This window comes from Scleropages formosus, chromosome 12 (genome assembly GCF_900964775.1).
Source record: "Scleropages formosus chromosome 12, fSclFor1.1, whole genome shotgun sequence".
Classification (NCBI taxonomy): Eukaryota; Metazoa; Chordata; class Actinopteri; order Osteoglossiformes; family Osteoglossidae; genus Scleropages; species Scleropages formosus.
The window spans coordinates 16,337,747-16,354,784 of NC_041817.1; the positions used below are offsets into that span (position 1 = coordinate 16,337,747).

A 17,038-nucleotide genomic window follows, 5' to 3' on the forward strand; every position below is an offset into this window, starting at 1 on the left:
ATATGGTTTGTAAACATACTTTGTGCACCCTGGACATGGCCATGCAATGTTAAGGTGTGTTGTTTTATTATTAATAATATTAACTACAAACTATGTAAACATGAGAATACTTACCATGAACTCAGCTTTTTCTGCATGAATGTACAGTTTAAATGGAATTTTAAAATTATTTTTCAGGTTGGAGAAATCACCAAGATCATGAAAGCCTACATTAATATGATAGTGAAAAAGCGGTGTAGTGTGAAATCTGTATCAAGCTACGGGAGTGCCTGGATCAGGTGACTGGAAAGGATGAATCATAAAACAGTATCTTCATACTGAAGATGGATCCAGTGGAGCTGGGGAACCCATCAATGGTTTCCAAACTGTTAGCTGATGGACAGGCTAATATGCTAAGTGGTCATCCCTCTGTTTGGAAGAAAAAACTGGAATGGTGACTTAACCCAGAAGATCTCTTAGATGCATCTCAGCTTATGCACACACACAACTTGCACAACACAGGATACACTGTATTTATTAATTCCTTTTACATTTAAGCTTACAGAAGCAATCTCTTGAAGATAGACTAGAGGACAATAGCACAAGTGATCAGTTCTTCCCCTGTTCATTGCCAACAAAATAATAGAACTGTGCCTTTGCATCTACCTTTGTTGTGCAAAAGGGTTTTTTTTTTTTAAAAAAAAGAAAAAAAAAATTTTGACATAACCTTGGAATGTACATGGTCTCCTCAAAGGGAGACCCCAGTTCTGACATTGGTGCCACAGGATCACAAATTTTTCTAGATGAGTGGTATGGAATTGATGCCTTCACCAGTGCCATGATCCCCAGTATGCTCCAACCAAGCCATGCTGGATGACCACTTTTACCACTGGAATCTTTATGAATTTGTCAAATTTAAACAATTGGTGATTGTTGTAAATATACATTTAGACATTGTAATTTTTTACAACAAATCGTACCTTCTTTTAATCACTTTCAGGCCAAGTTGCATATGATCATTAGACAGGGCTTTTTCATTCTGAATCAGTGATACATGATGATCCAACAGTATAACAAAAAGGTGGATGTAAAAGCTTTAAACAGCTGTTGCAAATATGACCTGTGCTAGAGGTTCAGGTTTCAGGTTTAGGAAACAGTATATTTGCTGTGTATGCAACACGTGAAAGATGTTTTCCATCATTTGCCTTAGTCATGCTGCTTTGGAGCCCAGTCACTGTGGATCTGTTACTGAACTGTTCCTCCCAAATCTGGGTAGTTTTAACAGTGCTGCTTGGGCAACAGCCACTAATGTTCAGCATTTCACTATGTTCACAACAAAATTGGCCTTTGTGCTGACAAAGAAGAGTCCATGGGAGTAAATGGAAAAAATTTAAAATAATTGCTATGTAATCTTTTACAAAAAGCACAGTAACTCCAAACAGCATGTTGTGTCCCCTGCATTTCAAACGTATGCTATTTGGCATTCAGGTGCTTTTTGTTAGCATGATGCTGGTTTTTGATTGGAAGTTCTCAGTCTTATAAAGTGTTGTTGAAAAGTATCGGTGTACTTCTCTTACTGGAGGATGACTATTTACAGCGATCCTTTCTATGCAACAGGAGGGAAGGTTCATACATCACTTTGAATCTAAAAAGGGTGTTCACTTGTAATGGTGTGTAATGTGGATGAGGGATGCAGAATACAGCAGGCACTTGATACAGTGGTCTTTTGTTGCCAGGATATTCAGGCCTCACCACCACACCATGTGTCTGGTCAGCTACTGTTACACAAAGGCTTCTGATTGGCTGCTGGCAGCTACATCAGATCCAGAATGTATTCCTTTATTATTGTAATTAAGGTGTGTGTGTGTGTGTGTGTGTGTGTGTGTGTTTGAGAGAGAGAGAGAAGCAAGCAATTTTTTTTTTTTTTTTTTTTTTTTTTTTTTGTAACTGGCTTTACAAAATTCTTTAATAAATTATTGCAATTTACCATGTGTCTTTTCATTTCTGTGCACTCATTATGTAAATTAGTTGGCTTTCAGCAACCCTGTACCTTCCTCTTGCATGAATCGGGGTTGTATTTGCCTAATACATCCCCAGTAAAAGATGGCTTTGGTTTATTTTGAGCATTACTGTTTGACTCTTACTGGAATCGCTAAGGGCAAGCCTGTTGTGGATATGTCATTATTTTAAGCTATAAATAACATATTATAATGAGCATGTTATAATGAAATCACTTGTTTGATAGTACCCACAAATTGGAAAAACTGTGTTGTTAGAAGGGCTACTTCATACATGTTAAATAATATATAAATTTCATATTTGTTCCTATGCACTCTTCACTTTAACTTTTTCAAGTTTGCCTTTAAAGAACTTTTTTTCTCCTGAAAATTTTGAACTGGCTATTGACAAATTGATCAAAAATTTGGTTTTTCACAAATGAAATAAAAAAATTAAAAGTAAAATGATTCCTGCCTTGTATCGGTTTTGTTAATTTGTACAGAATTTGAACATGGTCAAAGGTTTTTATATATTGATTTTAAGACTCTTACTAGCCATAGAGTTTCATGGCAGGATGCAGAAGTAGATTGCCAGGCCTTTCTTAATTAAGTAAAAATTAATGTTGTTGGTGTTGCTGCTGTCACTGGAATGTGATCCTCTGCCATCAACACCGACTCATACTGCTGCTGCCCCGTATGAGGTTCACTGCTCTTTGTCTCACTGCTAAGTTGGTCTTCCTGAGAATGTCGAACCCGAAGGAGTGCCACAATCCATTGGGCGAGGTCCACGTGTACAGTCGCTGTTTGTGTTACTGAAAGAAAGTGTTCAAACAGATTGTTCATCTTGCAGAACTCGATCAAACCTTCTCCCACTTTGTTCCTGTTGCCAAGTCTGTATTTTCCAACCACAGACCTTCCACAGTGCTGGTCTTCATTTTCTCCGTTCGCATTATGGTCCTCCATGACTATCAGCATGTCTTGTTTGCACGTTCGGTCAATGTCAGCTTGCACTTGTTCGTAGAACTGATCAAGTTCTTCCTCTTCTGCATCTGTTGTTGGTTCCTACACCTGGATGACAGTTGTATTGATGGACGTTCCTTGTACATGAATAGAGATCAAACAATTTACCAGAAGATGCTTCCTGAGGATAAACTGTTCATTCGTTCACCATTTCCGGCATAGTATACCATATGGTCATCGGATTCCAAGTTTCCAATGCCAGTCCATTTTAATTCACTGATGCCCAGCACATTGATCTGGAAGTGTTTTGTTTAGTTTTTTTTTTTTTTTAACCACAGCCAGTTTTCCTTGATTCATACTTCTCACATTCCATGTTCCAGTGTTCAGGATTTTTTTTTTTTTTTTTTTTTTACAGCTTCTGACCCTCATTTCATGCACAGCAACATCAGCAGTTAGACTTTCCTTATTCTTTCCTTGTTGAGTGCCTTCCGACTTGGGGGTCTTCATCTTCTAGCACTATACTGCGATTTGAATGACTGTAAAGTCCAACTAGTTCAAGGTATGGTCTTCTCAGTCATGTCATATGGATGCGAGAGTTGGACAGTGAAGAAGATGGACAGGAAGAAAACTGATGCCTTTGAACTATGGTGCTGGCGAAGAATCCTAAGTTTACCCGGCTCAGAAAACAAATGAGTGGTTATTGCAGCAGATCAAACCAAAGATGCAGAAGATGACGACAGGGCTTCGACTCTTACTTCAGACGCATCATGCGGAGAGGACAGTCAATGGAAAATGACATAATGCTGGGTAAAGTGGAAGGTCAATGTAGAAGAGGAAGGCCTGCTATGCGGTGGAGCGACACAATCATCACAGCCATAAATGCCCCACTTCATGTCTTAGCCGGTTGGTCACTTGGTGGAAGATGCTCAGGACGACTATCCAGAGTTGACATGATGAGCCGACATCGACGACCGTATCTAGCAACGACAAAAATGGCATGGATTCTAAATTGAATAGGACTAAATATATTACGAAACACTTTATAAAAAAAAAAAAAAAAAAAAAACCTATGATCTATGGTCTGTACAACTGTATTTCACTGCTGCGTAACTGACAAAAAGGATGACGTCACAAAACACGTACCTGTCTACTTTCTCCTTGAGTGGGGGAAAAAAAAAAGTGATGGAAGTTGCGACAACTCCACCAGCTACTTTCTCATTGGTTGACCGAAAGGGTCATGTGATAAGAAACTCCAGCTCTGTTTCTCATTGGCTAACGTCACCGGGAAACGAGGAAACTTTGTTTTCATTTTCAGGCGTGTTTCATTTGATAGAGGCGTTGTTCTAGGTTGGGACAGAGGAAGAGATCTGTACTTTTGTAACGACTTTCTTAATATCTTCATATATTCGCTCACAGTCGGAGTTTAACGGCAGACGTGTAGATATTTGTAAAAAATGGTGGAAGTACGGATTTTGGTTCCTTTTCTCATCCTTTTCGGTTTATCGACAGTACACACAGTGTTGGCGCAGAGTTCGACAACCGACAGTAAGTTCTCACCTTCACCTGCTCAAATACAAAATAATTATTAATATTATTTATTATGTGAGCGAAGGGTGGTCTCTAAAAAGAAAGCCGGCTTCGTTTAAGTTTGTTCTGCGTTGGTTGCGAAGAAGAGTCGTGCGACCGTCGACTGACTTGATGGCGACGACGCGAATTATGAAGACAAACCAGTTGGATGAGTTGGGGGAAACTAACTAAGTCCTGTCTTCGCAGCATAATCTAATCTTTAATTTTTTTTTAAATTAAACCCTACAGTATTTCTGTTGATTCACGAGTCAGTTTATATAAACGTCGAACTTGAATACTGGAACAGTTAACATTTTACTGGTCAGTGTAGCTGAATGGTCGCAGGCTTAGAACTGAACGTCCCCAGAAATCATCATGTCCTTAAAATTATAGAGCAAAAATACAGTAAATGAATGATCTTGGGTGATGTGACTATTAATATCTTAATACCTCACGAATAAAAAAAGAAAAAAATCTACTGCTCATTGTCTGAAAATGCCTTTTTTTATGTTGCGACATTAAAAATAACGTTTTAAAATTTTTTTATATGAAGATAATTGTGTACATCATTCGTATAGAATGAAGTTCGAAGAGCTGCTTTACAAGATTTTGTAGCTCTCTTTATTTACTGTTACTCATTAAAAATAGAGTTAATTTCAAAACATGCGCTCAAGATTGTGACACCGGTGCATTTTGCCAGGGAAACTTCTCAGTGCTGTGAAATGAGCCATTCCAAAGAGGAATAGATGTTGGATAGAACGTCGCTTTGCCCTCCTCGATGGGCTCCCCCAGACAATTTATGCCATTTACATTTTGGTATTTCCCTAGCACATGGGGGTGCGGTGGTGCAGTGGGTTGGACCACAGTCCTGCTCTCCGGTGGGTCTGGGGTTCGAGTCCCGCTTGGGGTGCCTTGCGATGGACTGGCGTCCCGTCCTGGGTGTATCCCTTACCCCGTGTTACCGGGTAGGCTCCGGTTCCCCGCGACCCCATATGGGACAAGCGGTTCTGAAAATGTGTGTGTGTGTGTTTCCCTAGCCTGCACCAAAGTCACACACTGGGAGTGTATTTCATTTGCCGCAACACCTTTCCCGTGTGAAAAAACACAAGCGTTATATGGCCTTCCTTAGTACACTGTTGACAATTTTAGAAAGCGACAGGGTGAAAAGAATGTAGGAAATATTTGTAAGGGATGTTAAAGTTTGATTTTCACTCAATGGAATGAGAAGATTTTTTTTTTTTTTCCCTGACTCCTTGAGGGCACAAACTCCTAACCAGGGATTGAGAACTTCCGTGCACCATTTGGCACTTAAATTTGGTGGGTTTTAGAGTAAACTTGGGGTTTCGGGGGAGGGATTTTACTTGGGGCTGCGAGTATCAGTTGTGTTTTGTTTTGTATAGACAGGCACAGGTTCCTAACTTAAGCGAGTGGTTGGCATTTGAGAGTAGAACTGGCTCTTGGATTTCTCAGGGTCTGTAGTGTAGATCCAGGCTGGCACCGTGCCCTCCAAGTACTAAACTCAGCCTACGTTCAGTCTCCCTCTTCATGTGAACTGTGTATTTGTCCGTGGCCGAGGAACACGCCGCGCCGTCAATAAACCAAGAGCTGTTTCTCTCTCATGTTTTGTATTGTTCTCTGAGATGTTAAGTCGCTTTGGAAAAAGCATCTGCTAAATGAGTAAATGTAAATGTAAAATGTCGTCTCCTTCCTCTCAGTGTGTGAGAAGCTGTCAAACACAACCTGTGAAGACTGTCTGAAGAATGTGTCAGTAAGTGGACAAAATTATATTTATTTGTGCTTATTTCTATAGGACTTCCCCGTCAGGGCTTTCATTAAGGAAGAAGGGTTTCTTGGGTTCTCAGAACTTGGCGTGATGTCCTGCAGTGACATAGTCACCCTCGCCAATCCCTGCTGTATTCAGCATCACATTTGTTGTTAAACCCCTTTGTCCTGATTCACACAACATTGTTAGAATTAGCAAATATTTTAGTGTTCTCCTGAATGTTCGGAAATGTTTCATTGTTCGAACTGTAGAAGCCTATGTTGATTGAATGTAGTATCTGGAATCTCGTGGCTGCTTAGTGCTGTGGGACCCTGTCCCCCTTGGCGGTGTATTTCTACGGTGGCACATCTCCAAGGGGAAGGAGTGCTGATTTTGGGGGATTTGATATTGAGTATGGAGAAAGCAAAGAATGGCCCTGTGTCCTGCTCTCTGAGCCCAAATCTCTGTATTGCTTCCCCTTTCCTGGTGCTCTACGCAGGAACTACGATCGCCTATGAACTTATGAAAAAAAAAATTACGGCAGATAGAAAATAACTTTGTTGCCAGTGGTGCCAATTAATACATACTACATTAATAGTAGATCCTTGTCGTAGTTGCGGGCTTTAATGTGTACTAAGCTGTATTGACATGCGATCTCAGAATTAGTGCTTTTGCTTTTGTCACAGTGTCTGTGGTGTCAGACAACCCAGAAGTGTGTCAGTTATCCGGTTAGGACAATCCTGCCCCCACACTCCTTGTGTCCACTCCCCGAGGCACGGTGGGGGGCCTGCTGGGGTAAGTTGCCGTGCTCTAGCATCACGGGTGCTGGGAGACAGAGACAAGCCCTAGCTGGCGTCCTGTTTGAAGCTGCCACATAGCAGCCTCTGGGGACCCAGGAAGCTTGTGGTCTTTGACACGTGTGGAATGTGGACCTGGTCTAACCTGTTTTGTCACTTGTATGGATATGGAATTTTGAGTGTTAATGCTACGCAGATTTCTTCTTGCTACCAGTGGGTCGCTCGGAGAACCACCAGATTAGCTATTTTAATTTTTTGAGTCTTTTATTAAGGAATGTTAATACGTAGCATCTTTGACGTGTCTTATGTCACCCCGTAGTACATTCTGTTAGTTTCTGTTATAACCAAATGAAAAGCATTTTTATGCTGATTTTTTTTTTTTTTAACCCGTCAGTAAACTTCCAGACCCTAATCATCACCCTTTCAGTGGTTTGTGCTGCCATCATCATCGCTATTTTCATCTGTTGCTTCTGCTGCTGTAAATGTGAGAATATTGGGTAAGTCCTAAACAATGGTTCCGGCATTTAGGAACTGATCTCTCTGTTCCGATTTAGGAAACTCTTCTTCATTTCTGTCAGTGTTGCCTGTTTTTCTGTTTAAAAAAAAGTGGTTGATGATTGTCAGTAACGTCGTAAACATGTTTCTAATGTGACAAACGCAACATTTATTTATTTATCCATTTATTTATTTGTTTTAACCAAACAAAAAAAAATCTTAAAGGGCAGTTTTTTCAGTTTTTCTATTTTGTTCATAAGCACTATTTTCTAGTTTGTGAAATTTTCTATATTTTTTCTCCAGTCACCCTTTTCAATAAAATTTTTCTCCTTAACATATACGCAACAAAACCTAAATAAAACACACACACACACACACACACACACACACACACACACACACACTCTGTCTGAACCACTTGTCCCATTCGGGGTCGCGGGGAGCCGGAGCCTAACTCGGCAACACAGGGCGCAGGGCTGGGGGGGAGGGGACACACCCAGGACAGGATGCCAGTCCATTGCAAGGCACCCCAAGCAGGACTCAAACCCCAGATCTACCAGAGAGCAGGACCCGGTCCAACCCACTGCGCCGCCGCCGCCACCACCACCTAAATAACATTACATGTAAAATCACCATCTCAAGAGTTAAAAAGCATCACCCCGTTTGATTGTGAACCTATAAACCACTGGTTACACCACTGATGGAAGTCAGTTGCAGAAATGCCTTTGGTAGTATTGTCAGGTGACAGTGCATGTAAATTAAAACATTTTTCTATAATCAAAACAGCATTTCCACAGTAACTCCTTTCATTTTAAGCCCTAGCATCCACATTGTTTTCGTAGTTTCTGGGCAAACCAGGCAAATATTTTTTTTTGATATCAGTTTGACCTCACATGAGATATTGCCCTGTGGGACTTAATCTCCTTCAAGTGTTTGCATGAATATGTATGGTCCACACAACAGCATTTAAAATAAAAATGAACACATTTACAGCTTTAGTTTGATACCAGCTTTTAGTTTGGTGACAGGTAGAATGTAGGTGTGTTGACTTTTGTTGAATTTTTTTATCATTATTTTGAATTATGTCCCTGCACAGTTCCTTTGTGTTACTGACCTTATTGTTTCATTCTCAGGACTCAGAGGACAGAAGCTAAGATGGAGAAACAAGCTACCAAAAGGAAAGCCAAGCAGGAAGAAAGGTGTGTATTTAGGCTCAGATGGGTTGTCTGTCTGTGGTGTGTAACTGTATGCTCTTGCGTCTATGATCAAAGCCAGGAGGATTTTTTTTTAGATCACATTGCACAAGTAGGAAGTCAGGAGAGTTAAATAGGTTCAGTCAAGAAGATTTGTTGAATCTGGAGAATGAAAGTGGAGCAAAAACTTGTAGGACTTCGGTCATCTTGTTGTTAGGAGAGCCCTTTAATTAGCGGCTTACAAATTTACAATTTGCTTTCAAAGTGCGTCATGGAGATTATAATTAGAAAAAAAAAAGTCTTCTGCATTGTTTTTGAATTCCACACTTCTGACTTTAATTCAAAAGCAAAATTCCGGAACACTAATGGTACAGGTTTGGCATCCTGCAAAAAATGTCACGATCTCAAACCAGTATAAACCAGTTTGTCGGCAGCGCAAGCCGCAGGCTAACCGTTGCCTTTTGAGCCTTCTTAACATGTTCCACTGTGTACACACCAAACAGTCATTGGATTTTTGTCTGTAACCCCACAGGAAAACAGAGATGAAGATGAAGCATGATGAAATCAGGAGGAAGTATGGTGCGGATATCCCCTTTTTCTCTAAGTTGCAGGGCAGTCGCACCTGGTGTTAAATCTGCGGTCAAAACTGGGGGAGCCAGATGATGTATTGGATGAGTGGTTGAGTGAAACATAAAGCTTAAATAAATGAATGAATAAATGAATAAAGCTCGTAACAAAGATTTCTAAAGAAACTGATAATTAAATAACTTCTAGAGTGTGCTTCTCTTAGACAAATTATTTTTTACCCCATAAAGCACAGTACTGTAAGTGTTGCCATCTGCTATCGTATTCACTTCTTTGTCTTTTTGCTAGATTTTACATGACCGATAAAGACAAAATTAAAGGAGAATGATTTGACATTATAACTTGTCTTAGAGCCAGTGGGCAAAGATCAAGAATTAAGCAGAATGAGCAATTTTGTTTATGTGTTTAGATGAACTCTTTTCTATATTCACGTGATGCTTATTTCATGTTCTTCTTTGTGCATGTTTTCCTTCAGGTCTGAAAAAGGACAGTCCTTACTCCAGATTTGAGAACAGCTAAGCGTGTCATTACAGGCGGCTCCTGAAAATACCTGCATTTTCTCTCTGTGATTAGCAACTTTTTTCAGTAGTCCTGGCATGAAATGTCGATTGACACAGCAGACAACTGTTGATTGCTCTTTTTCACTGGAATTAAGAGTGAATATAAGTAAGAAAAATTATACTATCTTACATCTTTTGGCAAAAGGTGCAGGTATTCATTTAAATGATTTTTGGGCCATATTGTTTCTTAATAGCCAGAATTAACTGGTCAGAAGACCGGTTAAGCAATTCCTTTTCTGTAGTCGGTATATTATTTTTTTCAACGTGTGATTTTTATTAATTTTACAGTAATTAAAAAACACCAAAATTCTAGCACCGTTTAGTTACATTATTCGGTTTCAACTTATTTCCCATTTTAAGGATAATTGCATGCTAATTTATAATGAACTTAATACCTATGCATGATTGTTGCATTTCCCAGTTTAGTGCAGATATACTGTAACGCTTGTAAGAATGTTTTACAACGTCAGTGCTTACGGCTCAGTTTTTGGCCATAGTTGTTCATTTCACAACACTAACACTTAAAATTGACTTTTTTTTGTTTTCTTTCCAGTGTTGTGCAATTTGTTATATAGTGTTTTTACAAGAACAGTACAATCCAAACAATAACAGTGAAAACTGCCATTTTTTCTTGTTTGTATATTGCTGAATCTTTGCACATTGGTCTGTCTTTGAATTATATTACTTATACCTAATATGAATGTTACTCAAATGCAATATTGCAGTGATTAAATGTGACTTGTTCCTGCTGTTTTGAAAGTAGGTCACTCTACTTGGCAATATAATGTGTAGTCATTATTTAATGTTACTTTGTGAAAGTTAATCCACAGAGGACTGGAGTGTGCTGATTTCTTATATTCTGCCACCAAATCTCTACCTGGTTTAGTCCAAAATTAGGCTGCATAAATATTTATTTTACGTTCTTTCATGGTAAGTTTCCAAAAATATTCCTGCAATATATTGCTGCTTTTTCTTATAATTACAGAATTAAAATTTCTTATAATTCTTTTATTTTTGACAAATTATAAAGAAAACATTCTTATGCTACATGCTAATTAATTTTGATAATTGAATAAAATTGTTGAACCAAAAGTCATTGTAAAAACCTGCTCTCAGTAATTGAGTTCTTGATTTATTGCAAATTATTGCAAATGTTGATATTTTATTTCTTCTATTACATTATTTATGTAAGGGCTCACTGAACAATAATGTGTTCATAAATATTTGTGTCCTATGCCTTTTTAATGAGAAAAATGAAACAAGATTTTGTGAACACCAAATGAATGGCCTGTGTCAATGATCTATTGGTGTTTCACCACTCCAGTTTTTTTTTTAACAAAATCAACTGCATTACTACAAATACTGCAATTCTTCTGCTTGTATTTGGGTATTGCCATTGTAAGAACATATTATTCCACACACACATTTTTAAAAACTAGTCAGCATCAAAACGTGATAAATTTCCATGGCATTTATAACATTTTAGGGGTTGAGGCTGCACAGTACGAAGGTTCACCTTTAACGTGTGAAATGGTTTGTTACCCTTATTGTTGCTGAGTCATTCTTTTACTTTGATACGTGGAACAGTTACTTTTGAATTGCATTTTGAACCTACATTTTTAATTTCACCACATTCCTTGTCAGCAATAATTCACTGTAGTAAAACTTGAAAAAAAAATGTTTTTGATTTTTTTTTTTTTTGTAAAGCATAATTTACTTTATGTCCCTTTTACTCATTGACCTCTCTAACGTCTGGGAAGAACCCCACTATCCGTGACCATGGCCAGCCTGACATTGTGATCTCTATATACCCTAACCCAAGAAGTTTAATATTTTTTCCTTCATCTACAGTTGCACACATCATTTTTTAAGATGTACTTGGCTGAATGCAAATTAGGGCTTGGTAATGATATAATAATTTATAAGGTGTGCTGCAATTTAGCTTTTCATTAGTTTAGTTGTTAGGTTTTATATACATTTTTGTGTTGTTGAAGAGTAAAACATTTCACATATTTAGCTACTTACAATTCTTAACCCATGTATACAGTTGGGTAATTTTAGTGGAACAACTGAAGGTAAGTACCTCGCTCCAGGGCACTGCAGATAGAGGTGTGATTTGAACCTGTGACCTCTGGGTCTCGGCTGCAGCTCTAACCACTATACAGTACTATCGGGGCCCCTGTGTATGTAGTTTAGTCTTGAAAATTACAAATTTCAGCCACATTTATGCAACGTCACAAATCTTAAGTTTTTATCAACAGATCACACATGCTCTCAGGTGCCAGTTTTTTTTTTTTATATTAAACATCGGGAAATGGTTTTCTTATCAGTTAAATTTAGTTCTGATTTAAATTATGTTTCAATGGGGGGCTCCTTTAAAAATACTGTTAGTGTAGGATCAGACTGGATCAGCTCAGAAAAACAGCCATGGAAGTGCAAACCGCATTTTGACGTAGAACTACGTCTTTGAGGTATGGGGGGTAACTTGGGAATTGACCGTCACGTACAAATGCAACCCCCTCTCGCCGCTACTGCTTGCAGATAAAAAGACACAGAAAGCCAGCGCATATATCGTTGGATAGAGGAAGGAACACCGCCTCAAACGAGATATGAACGGCCGGTTCAGCCTGAGCGAGCTGGCAACGTTGCGAAAATGTTCCACATTTGGCTCGTTAATGGAGTTGAAGCGCGTTGCGCTAGATGTCACCGCGTTCGAACCACATGTCATAGCGTTGACGTCAGCGCCTCAGAGTCAGTTCGTCGCTACGGAGCCGCGTTAACGGACGCGTATCGTGCCGGCAGGGAAACCTAAATTTAGACCGAGGGAGGGGGCCCAAGGCGGATCATCGAATTAAACATTTCAAAGATGCCTAAGAAACACGACGCAAAGTACTATCGCGACCGACGAGCCGCGCTTAGGTTGCAAGCCGAGGCCTCCGGGATTCGAAAGGCACCAGCCAAGACACCGGCTCAGCGAAAGGCGTGAGCAGCGCGCGCGGGAGGCTGCAAAATCGACTCGCGATTTCAATATAGGCGTATCCAGAAGCGAGAACGCCGACTCCCTTGACTTAATGCGTGACAGCGGCTCGTGCACCGACATGGTCTTCGTAAGAACTTTGGACGGCTTGCGATGCAGCAACCACATATCATACTTGTCATATAATAATCATCGCCCTATTCTTGCCGTGTATGATTCCATTGAATCGAGTGTCGTGATTTGTCGCCCAGTAAATGATGATTGCATACACAACCTCGTTTCATTTCTCGCACCACCCACACGTAATTCTACGTAAAGATATGGCATATGCCTGAAATTTTTTAATGCCACACGTGGCATAGGCCAGTGAACTCTGCACGTCCGAAGTTATATAAAAAAAAGTAAGTTAATAAACTCACTTGAATAGATTATATGAACTTTATGATAACATGTTTTCATTTTCTCTTTAAATTATATATATTTTTCCTTTAAAACGTGGACCGCTAAAACCTACAAAACGAAGAAACTCGAAATATTCCCCGCCACCACATTTTTGAATCTGCGCGTTCATGTATCCACGCTCCCGTTAGACATAGAGCCACGTGATACAGTTTACACCAATCAGATTCAGGAACTCAAGACCTGAAGCGCGCGCCCGACAGCAGTAAAAGATTGGGAGAGGTGGACGAGAGCTAGCTTTAATAAATTCGCTATTTTTGTATATCTACACATTGTAGGCCCACATCATGTCCGAAGAGAAGCCAAAGGTAAGATGGAATATTCCTGGAGAGAAATTGTTTACATTGCAAACTGCCAGTTTGTACACTTGCTGGTTCTTCTGGATTTGAGCGGATGGGATGGAAGAAGAGAAAACAGCGGTCATTTAATTAATAATTGATTCTTGTTGCACGAGAAGCATTCATTCGGGATTTGTGCGAAAGTGTACTGTGCAGCCAGAGCACGTTCATTGAAACTGCGCCATTATTTTCGTGCGCCGCGCAATTTTGTCGGAGCGGAATTCAGCGTCGCCTTTTGCGGGGTTTTCTTTGTAGGCACGCGCGGCGAGTCTCTGCGGAGTTACGCCATCAGCGTAACACCCCTTTGAGTTACGCATTCGACGTAGGAAATGCCGCACGAGCTGCGCTGTGTGCGGAAAGATGCGCAGCGCCAGAAGCCGCCATTTGAAAGGCCGCGCAGAGGCTCTCGGTGGCCGGCTGTGACCGGGCGGAGGCCCGGCTTCGCACGGCCTTCCTTGTTTTCGCCAGGTAGTCGTCTAACTAGCTAGCTGACGGCTTCGAGGAAAAAAAAGCCATTAATTTGGACCTGCAGAGAGTCACTTACTTAGCAAGCCAAGCGACTGAATATCGTTTCCTTTCGCAGGAACTCGTACTGAACACAAAAATGTTGTGAAAAGCAGTAGAAATTTCCTCAGTTATATAATTATGGCTGCACAGCAGGGCATTAATTAATTTAAGCGGCCTGTGTGTGTTGCTAGCCTGGCCGTGCATATTTGAGTTAATATTTAGAGAAATGTCAGGGATGTAATAGGCTTATAAAATAGCTTTTTTTAAAACTTTTGTTGTGAATGATTCTTTATTATGATATTAATTTTTAAAGCCGCAGTCACTGACTGTGTAGTTTGGAACCACAAGAACTTCTTTAAAACACTATGAAGGAACGCGTCACTTTCCTCTACCACTACTAGCCGGGCAAACTGTGCTTTGTTTGTGGAAAAAACAGCTTTTCGCTTTAATCACGTGTGTTTAGTGTTTTTATTAAAGGGTGGCACACCTGCTAGTCTAGCCTCAGCTTTCCTGCCACTGAGCAACCTTACACTGGGCTCAAGGATGAGGCCAAAGTTAAAGTTTGGGCAAAGCTTGTGGCATTAGTTATACCACCTCTACTTCTACTGCTTATTAATAATAATGGTGATTTTTGAATGGTGACGCGTTCGCAAAGGAACATTGAACGTGTTGAGCACATCTGCCCCTTTATGTTCAGGAAGGCGTGAAGACCGAGAACGACCACATCAACCTGAAGGTGGCGGGTCAAGATGGCTCCGTGGTCCAGTTCAAGATTAAGCGACACACTCCGCTCAGTAAGCTGATGAAGGCGTACTGCGAGAGACAGGTACGGCTCTTCTTCAGAACACACTTGCACATCCTGGGGCGTTGATTCATTGCTGTCAATGAGTACCTGTCCAAGGCAGGATTGCTGTGATCGGGTGCTCATCCTGGCAGTGTATGAGGGAGTGGGAGGGCAAGGTACGCACGCACACACACGCACGCACAACGGGCAATTTGCAGTCACCCGTTCACCCTGAAACATGTCTTTGTACTGTGGGAGGGAACTGAAGCACTTGGAGGAAACACTGGAACACGGAGATGATACAAACTTAACAACGGACTGAGCTTGGTCCGAACCCGTGTTCCAGGAGTTGGCGTGCGCCTGCATTTATAACATTTCGTTACATATTTGTGTTTTGTCCAACTTCAAGTTTAACGCACCAAAGACATTTGCTATATCCGAACCAATTCAATTATAGACATTTCAAACATTTACCTTTCAGGGTTTGTCGATTAGACAGATAAGGTTTCGGTTTGACGGACAGCCAATCAATGAGACGGACACACCTGCACAGGTCAGTAAATGGCAACGGTTGCTTTCTTAGTTTGAGCCTGAAAGTCCCCCCCCCCCTTTAAATTCAGAGATTTAGAAGATGTGATATCTGTGTGGTACTGTTAATTTAATCATGCTGAGCATAGTTGTTAGAGCTGTCACCTTGTGTTCGAAAGATCAAAGTTTAAATCCCACCTCCTGCTGTACTACCCTTAAGCGAGGTACTTACCTCGAATGGCTCTGGGGGGGACTTATCCTGCTATTTAAACTGATAATTGTAAATAGGTTCTAAATTGTGTTGGAGACAACCATAATATAAATGAATGAATAGTAATTTAGTTAAAGTGTGCCGCTGGAAGTTTCGTTCCACGCTGTCAGGCTTCTTTTTGTAATGAAATGGCTGCCTTTGGAATTATGAAGTTGTCATATTTTTTTTTAACTTGCTTATAGCACTATAAAGAGCCATATTAGATTTTGATCAATTTATGTAAGCATTTACCTTTTAAGAAATATTGCCTTTCTTTGTTTTCATCGCCTTGTAATTTTGCAAATATTCACACTTGGTTTGTAGTGTATTCATTGGTCTTTTTTTCTTCTTCCCCCTCCTCTCCAGCTGGAAATGGAGGACGAAGACACAATTGATGTATTTCAACAGCAGACTGGAGGCGCCTGCTAAGTGTGTAAAATTCCTCATATGTGAGGACTGGAGAACACCGGCTTAACCCTACCATTTTATGCTTTTCTTTCAAGTGATACTTCAGTTTTGTTTTCTTTTTTTTTTTTTTTATGTAACCCCTACCTGTCCTTGTCTGTCATGGCAGGGGTAGGATTTATGTAAATTGTGTGAGGGAAGACAGTATTTTTAGAGTGTGACCATGACATGATGAGTTTTTTTTTTTTTTTTTTTTTTTTTTTTTTTTTTTTTTTTCCCCAAGTTAGCAAATCATATGATTTACCTCATCAACCCTTAAGAGGAACTGACCAGTCCAACTTACTGATGTGTTGCTAGGAGTTTGGAGTTTAACGTGGTTATGCCAGTTTGGCTACTTATCCTGGAAGGTGATGTGCCTGTGGTCATTTCTGTGTTTAACTCATAAACTCCTGTGGTCCTCATTTGGTCTGTTATAGATGGAAGAACTGTTCTTGTCAGCATATCTTATACCGCATGCTTCACATTTTAAGTCTGTTGTTCTTTTAGGTACATTTTCAGATGAGAAGATGTGGTCCATTTGCCTGTTTTCTGCTTTTAATCAGTGCAGTTTCTTCCCAGGGGTTATTTTGCCTTGGGGTGAGCAGTGATTGTGAGTCTGAGTCCCATTTTCGGAAATGTACTATGTAAGAATGATGCACAATATTGCAAATGCTAAACAGTCTTCACATAAATGTCTTGATTGTACAGAAGTAAAGTTCAGGTTTAATTTAATGTCAAAGTAAGCTAGCTGTCCATCTTACCTTTGGAAGGATGTTTTATACATTTTATTCTTCGGTATTGCTGGGGATATTCATGTGCATTTAAGAAAAAACTATTTGTAATAAATGTTTTTCCCC

At 40.0% G+C, this 17,038-nt stretch overlaps 3 protein-coding genes across 3 annotated transcripts in view; all 3 read left to right on the forward strand.

The window, feature by feature from the left end:
* myo10l3 (myosin X, like 3) overlaps positions 1-1,834 on the forward strand; it is a 49,031-nt gene extending 47,197 nt beyond the window's left edge. The window contains exon 41 of the mRNA XM_018729568.1: positions 178-1,834. Within this exon, the coding sequence (XP_018585084.1) occupies positions 178-282 (105 nt within the window). The 3' untranslated portion in view covers positions 283-1,834. The remainder of the gene's footprint in view (positions 1-177) is intronic.
* Positions 1,835-4,238: 2,404 nt separating this feature from the next.
* On the forward strand, positions 4,239-10,999 carry pttg1ipb (PTTG1 interacting protein b). Its single transcript, XM_018729565.2, has 7 exons — positions 4,239-4,481; positions 6,218-6,270; positions 6,951-7,059; positions 7,456-7,558; positions 8,690-8,755; positions 9,282-9,328; positions 9,810-10,999. The coding sequence occupies exons 1-7, from the start codon at positions 4,391-4,393 to the stop codon at positions 9,851-9,853; spliced, it is 513 nt and encodes a 170-aa protein (XP_018585081.1). The 5' UTR covers positions 4,239-4,390; the 3' UTR covers positions 9,854-10,999.
* Positions 11,000-13,211: 2,212 nt separating this feature from the next.
* On the forward strand, positions 13,212-16,428 carry sumo3b (small ubiquitin like modifier 3b). The gene is made up of 4 exons (XM_018729567.2): positions 13,212-13,638; positions 14,873-15,001; positions 15,441-15,512; positions 16,104-16,428. Exons 1-4 carry the CDS (start codon positions 13,618-13,620, stop codon positions 16,164-16,166), a joined length of 285 nt encoding a protein of 94 aa, XP_018585083.1. The 5' UTR covers positions 13,212-13,617; the 3' UTR covers positions 16,167-16,428.
* The last annotated feature ends 610 nt before the right edge of the window (positions 16,429-17,038 follow it).